General features: G+C 41.6%; 1 protein-coding gene across 1 annotated transcript in view; it reads right to left on the bottom strand.

The window, feature by feature from the left end:
- The window catches only part of LOC104530185 (G protein-coupled receptor kinase 5), a gene marked incomplete at both ends in the record, with an annotated part of 35,195 nt that overhangs the window by 4,681 nt on the left and 23,727 nt on the right, over positions 1 to 6,787 (bottom strand). Inside the window, 3 exons of the mRNA XM_010174698.1 lie at positions 2,374 to 2,564; positions 3,679 to 3,819; positions 4,362 to 4,425. Coding sequence (XP_010173000.1) covers positions 2,374 to 2,564; positions 3,679 to 3,819; positions 4,362 to 4,425 — 396 coding nt within the window. The remainder of the gene's footprint in view (positions 1 to 2,373; positions 2,565 to 3,678; positions 3,820 to 4,361; positions 4,426 to 6,787) is intronic.

Raw genomic sequence — 6,787 nt, 5'->3', positions numbered from 1 at the left:
CTGAAACGTGTAGGACAAATAAAACTGCCCAGTGGACGCAGCTACATGTAATGATACTCCCCAATGGTTCAGCTTCCCATATGGAAACCAGCCTTGCCTCAATATGCTGAAACATGAACTGCTGGCGCTGCGCCCATGCGAGAGAGGCGATGGTACATTGTTTGGCTGGACAGGACAGCAGAAACATCTCAGTTAATCACAGTGGACAAGGCTTTACTCTATGTTTGTGTAATGCCTAGGACAATGTCATCTTGATGCTGACTGCAGCTTCCAGGCATGGTTATAGTAGATATATAAATAATTTTTATATATTATATATAATATAGACATGTAAATACTTTTTTATATATATATATATTTATATATACAATCAATTTGAGGAGAACCAGCAGCTTTTTATGTTTGCTTTCCATGAACAATCGACCCATTGACCTTTACTAACATGATGCAGTTGAGAAATGTAACATAAGTGCCATGTTTAGCAAGGGAATTCTGAACAAGATAAATCTGAATCTGAGCCTGGTTGTACTCTCAGGTCACGTCCACAGCGTGCGTCACTGGCCCATGAGATGGGGATGTATTTTCCGATGCTGTGTTTTACTCAGAAGCATTTTGTTCATATAAAATGAAATTAAGTCTGAGGAATAAGTGTTTTGTGATGAATTATTCACCTTCAGAAAGTGGTAGCATTTAGCTGCTATATTTTATTGACCTATATAGCACTTCTCACAGGTCCCAAAACACACTGTGGTATTACAAATTAGGGGTCTCTGCAGATGCTCCTAAAATACTGCTAGAAAATGTCACCTACAAGGATATAATATCATTCATCACCAAAATGAATGTGCCATCTGAGGTGTAAACTAGCAGCTCTTTTAAGAGTAACATGAAAACAACTGCTTAAGGAAGTAGGATGCCATTTCTCTCAGAGTCGTGTCCTATTTTAGGTGGCCAGATCTAATTTGTTTTATTAGAAAGTGGCATTAGTCTGGCATTTTACCAGCCATGCTATGAATGTACCAGTCATTTTCATCAATAAAGTACGCTTGGGATCTAGTGCTTTTTAAAGAAACACTATAATACCTCCTAAAACTTTTTTTAATGTGGTAGGATGTTTTTTAAAGAAAAGGGAGGCCAGACATGTCACTCATTATTTGATCTTTCAATTGACATTAAACACTTAATTCCATTTTGTTCCTTGGGAAAAACATCTCATTTTTGGGCCAGCACCAACTAAAGCAGTATGTTATCTGTCTGTCCTCCTTATGCCAGTTAGCAAGTTCTGAGTCACAGTGAGGCAACCAAGTGGCAGTTTGCTAGAGATCTCCTCCAAGGAACAACAATATCATAATTTCTATGTATACAAGCATATGCATAATGCTTATTATACATGGGCATATCAAATGATTTAAAGTGTGGCTGTTTTTAAAAATAGCATCTTATTGCTTATTAATCATCATCCTTGGAAGTTCCTTCATCAATTTACAGGACCTCTTCTGCTGTGAATGCCAGCAATAAAGATTTCACAAGCTGGGATGATGAAGACAAACATTAAATGTTCTTTACAACTACATTGATTTAAAAAAAATAAATCCTCATGGAGTCACAAGAACTCTGTCTGCAATCACCCTGCTTATCCAGCAATTAAACCTTATGATGCCCTGGAAGAGTGCTTGTATAGAGCTGTAAGCCAGACGGGAAGCTGAGAACTTGAAGTCTGTCCTTCTGGAAGCTGGCTGGCTGTCACCGCGCCCTGCCCGCTGGCTGCACCCGCGGCGGGTGGGATGCTGCCAGCAGGACACCTCCCTCCCACGGCTCTGAACGTGGCTCCTTCCACGGCTGGCACACTACAGCCACCATCACGAGCCAGTCTAGCTAATCAAACTAGGTCGTGTCCTAGAGTGTAAATCCATGTCCTGTGTCTCAAACACCCTCTTGTGCTAATTGCGCTCCCCTTAGGACAGGCGACAGGTTTTTTCCACATCTGACATGCTGCAGCCCCTAATGCGATATAATCTAATTAAAACAGAGGCTTGACTAGAATGATCTCCATTTTATACCAACTAGAAACTAGATTCCTTAATGAAATCCCTTTAAAGGAACTTTCATAGTTTTCTCATGTCACCCAGTACACACTGAGGCAGGGTTTGGGGAGCTTTGTGTCAGTTCTGTATAATATAGACAGGATGTATTTAGTGAAGCAACTGCTTCCTTCCATGATTACTGAATCATACTGTATTTGTACAGGGCTCTGCAAAATTTCAGCCAAAGCACCGAGGTATCTAAGCTGTACAGCACCACAATGCCTAGGGAGGATGCAGGCAATTCTTTTTAACCCCAAAAACATGTTTGAAGACTCTTGAGAGCGCTTACCTGTACACAGTGTTTTCTCTATGTAGGTCTTCTAAGCCACAAAGAATCTCTGCTGCATAAAACAAAGCTCTTTCCTCCTCAAAGCCTGGGTTTCCCATGTTGTAGATATGAAACTTCAGGTCACCTCCATTCATTATGGTCAGAACTAAACACAGTGCATCCTTTGTTTCATAGGCGTAGGCTAAATTGACCTAGAATAACATTTGTAGCATAGTCATAGATCAGTTAGCTGCTGAGAAGAAAGCACTAACTTATCATTAAAGATTTGCTCTTGAAAAGGAAAAAAATACATTGACTGAATTTGATACGGGCCTTATTACAACAGCAAACATACATTTTAAAAGTACAGAAAAAATCAGATGTTAGGATTTTATAGATTAATTTGTTGAATCCAGCCTACTCAACATCAGAAACTCTGAAGGTTAATGCTCAGATAGCTTCGCAGGCTGGACACACTAAATCCAGACATACTTTTCCACATATGAGAAATCTTAATAGTCAAGGGAATCTACACCGCCTGCTGCACTGTTTTGCTGAATAGCTGTCAAAACCCCATCATCTCAGTAGGTTCCCAGGAAGGAACAGATAGCCCAGTCCTGCTGTGGTCAAATGGACCATCAGTGAGGCATGAAGACCAGCATCACCCCTGCAAGGCTCTGGTGGGTAATCAGACAAGCCAAAAGCTACCCATCACTGTTAAATATGTGCCATTGTCTTTGCTGCTGCCAGAGGTAAGTAAACATCTTGCATCTGTCGTGTTCACAGTGATTCCTAAAATAAGTCTAAAGAACACGACAGATGCTGAGACAATGACACCTTTTAAAAAAAAAATCTAAGGGAAGTTTTTAAGTAGACATGAGAGCTGGCAGATCTCAGGGAAGCCCTACATCAGGCAGACCAGCTCCATGTCACTGGCTAGATGCTCCTACTAGCCAATCTTCTGATCTATTTGGGTTGAATCTCCTTCAGTCTCCTGCAAGCTCCTCTCTCCCAAACACTGGGAACTCAGGTAATCATGCTGGATAAAAATAGCTCAGCCTGATGCAGCCCTGATGCAAGTCAAGGCTGTAAAATGCATCACGTTCCCGTGGCAGAAACAGGCACCTTGTCTGGTGCATTTCTCACCGATCAGAGACTAAAATGAGACTCGGCAAAGGTGCACGGAGCAGGACTGAGGTGCAGAGCAAAAGGATTCAGTTTCTGGCACCTTTCCTGTGGCAGGAGTTGGAGGAGACATCAGATTGAACAAGAGACAGTGCTCAGCAGGTGAGCAGGGAGCGGAGCGCCGGGGAGTTCAATACTCACTACAAACTGACTATTGACTTTTTCTAAAATCTGCTTTTCATTTAGTGCCATGGATTCGCCTTTCCTCTTTTTTATTCTCTTCTTCTCTAATCTCTTGCAGGCGTACATCTTCCCTGTCGCTCGGACTTGGCAAGCGCAGACCTGCGAATTAAAGAGAACAATTGCTGGGTAAATCGAAGCAAACGCTGCGTCTGGGCTGCACTTTATTCCTGATGATCTGATCTGATTTAGTCCTTTTAAGGTTAGAGACGGCGGCGTAGCGAATAAGGCATAGGCGGGGGCAGCTGGGGAACCAACTACTGTTTCCAAACCTGCTGTGGAATATTGGTTTAATTATTTCACTTTCCTCCGCCTGCTTCCTATCCCACCTCCTTTTGTCTGTGCAGATTTTAATCTGCTCAGCTAAAGCCTGTCCCTGCCTCCTCCGACTCTGCTGCCTGCCCAGGGACCTCGAGTCATCAGTAACATACAAATAAGGGTGTGACCCTAATTCCACTGTGAATGCAACAGTCGAACACAAAATAATTGTTCAAAAGTGTTCTTTTGAGATTACGGTGTCACGAGAGGTTAAGTAAAATTGTCAGCAATTAATGAACATCAGCTTCTGTTGCATCAGGCTCCTGTAACCTTCAGTGCCTGAGAAGTAAGAAACACCCTTAACAGAAACTTTTAGAATTACTCACCTCCCCAAAGCCACCTTTCCCCAGTACCCTGTACTGCCGAAACGTGTTTTTCGTTACTGGTTGCCTGGAAGAAAAGGAAATTAAAAAAAAACCTCAACAAAACACGCTACATTTAATGCACTCTCTGTGATTTATTTATTTCAGAGCATATTTTTGAAAAGCAAAATAGATAAATATTATATAATCACATTATTTCAAGGTAATCATATTATATAATATAATATATAATTATGTAATTACATTACTTCAATACTATGTATGGCTTGAACTTTTCAATTCCAACATATTAAGCTGTAATAAAATACAACACATTAGTGAGTCATCAGTATAATTTCTGCGAGCATCTTAGGGCCAAGGAGGGTTCCAAATCTCCATTATATAGTTTTGGCCCTTGTTAAGCAAAAAGGAGACCTGAGAGCTTCCAACAAAATATGAATTCTCATGACATACAGGAATTTTTGAAGGGTAGTGCTGGGCTAACACTTTATTGCTTTGCTTGCTCTTCAAGATGAGAAAAAGAGATCCAAAATTCAATCCACCAGAAAATATTTCTGGTTTCTTGATCTTAAACAAAACAGGAAACTGATATGAAACAAGGAAAGAAACAATCCCAGGAAAAGGAGAGGTGGGTTTAGGTGCTGTTTGCAGGAGGGGAGAGCAGGAAGCTGGGCTCCAAGCCCTGGGTACCGGCCTCCTGGGAGAGCATCACGGGCAAGAAGTGAGCAAACACATCTCTTTCCTTTTAAGGGCCAAATTAAGGCTTAAATAAGTCTGTCTTTCTGAGGACAGAGTGCTCCCCGACGATCACTAGACACAGTCACTATGCGATCCCACAGGATACCCACAAAATTCTGCTGTACCAAAACGGCTCCAGCCCTACATCTAACTACATTTGTTATCATCAAAGTTTTATAGCGTAACAGAAGAACTCTAGATTTGGAGAGATCCAATTTTGTATCCACCGCTCCATCACCGAAGTTTTACAATTATATTAGCAGTGGATATGAATATTCCTACCAGCTTTGTTTTCCTCTGGCGGGCAGCCAGTCGGCAGAGGGAGCACAATAATGTGGCTGTTCCCACAACAGTGGTGATGAGGTTGATGACAATAAGGAATAAACGTTAAAGTGAATAGTTTCATTTATGTTCATTCTTGGTTTTAAAAGTGGGGGGAAGAAAAATACGCAGGAGGACAAAACTAGAAGAGGAAAAAAAGATGCTATTTTCAGGTTTCTGTAAAAATACTGCAAATGGGGTTAAATCAACAATTAGCAGTGATAACTACACGCTCAGCAATGTCCCTGGAATAAATGGACTGTTTGACTCCTCCGTTGGCGCCAGTCAACTGTCAGAAGGAGCTGTTGATCACTCCGTGCTACTAACACATCTTTGCTAATCCTAAAAACAATTTTCCCAGCTTCTGAAGCCAGACAGGCACATCCAATAGCTTGTCACGTTTGTTGGGGAAATGGAAAAAAAACAAAACCAAACCAAATCCTCAAAGCATTTGAGAAAATTCCTTATCCCAAATGTGAAAATAGATAGGAAACAGCCTGGCTAGAGATGAATCATCTGATGGTTTTTTAATTGGAATGAAGAGTAAATGCTGGATTCAGTAACGATGGCATGTGGAGCATGTCTTGGCATGAAATGGCTCTCTCTCCTCTGCCCATTGCTTCCCTTCCCTCTCTTGTGCAGCAGCTTTGTAGCTTTCCAGGGAGAGGAACTGGCACAGCTCCTTTGATCTCCGAGGCATCACGCTGATGCACGCCGCTGATGGATCTGGCCCTAACTCATCTGGTGTAATTAATTCCATTTGTGGAAACTGGGGCTTCTTTCAACTCAAGGTCAGTGTTACCCAGCAGTGCACGTCTGCTACAGCCCTCACCAACAAGGAGAAGGCAAAGGCCCCTTTCCTTGCAAATTAATACCACTAAGGCTGATTGGTTATTAAATGTGCTCAGAAATGTATAGCAAGTAAATATGATGCGAGGACTTATACGTCATATTTTTGTCTGTTTACAGTGATTTCATAATTGTAATAACTGGTCCAGACAAAAAAGTTACCATATTCAGAGTGTAGCTAAACAGAAGGACAATTAAAAGTGCTGAATGTATTTTAATCATTCCATTAAACAGCCAAACACTTGAGCTTTAGAAGCCAAAAAACCTGTCTCCCTGGTGTTTTGGGGTGGATTTCTGGTTTATTCTTTACTTCCCTAGTGAGCAGCATCTGTTTCACTTTTGCTTGGGCACAGTGTTTGCAAATACAAAAGCCAGAGGCTGGATGTGTATCCTGCGTTTAGCGTTCTAGGTGCACAAGGGTAGGTTATAAAAAAGTGCAATGTGTCCTTCAAGCTGCGCCATGAGTAGCTCGTTGTGACAGTGCCTACAATAAAATTGGCCACAGACATTTCTCAGATTGA

This window comes from Antrostomus carolinensis, unplaced genomic scaffold (genome assembly GCF_000700745.2).
Source record: "Antrostomus carolinensis isolate BGI_N321 unplaced genomic scaffold, ASM70074v2 scaffold22950, whole genome shotgun sequence".
In the NCBI taxonomy this organism is placed as follows: Eukaryota; Metazoa; Chordata; class Aves; order Caprimulgiformes; family Caprimulgidae; genus Antrostomus; species Antrostomus carolinensis.
The sequence above is the reverse complement of the archived record's forward strand: the minus strand, read 5'-3'. Positions and strand labels throughout refer to the sequence as shown.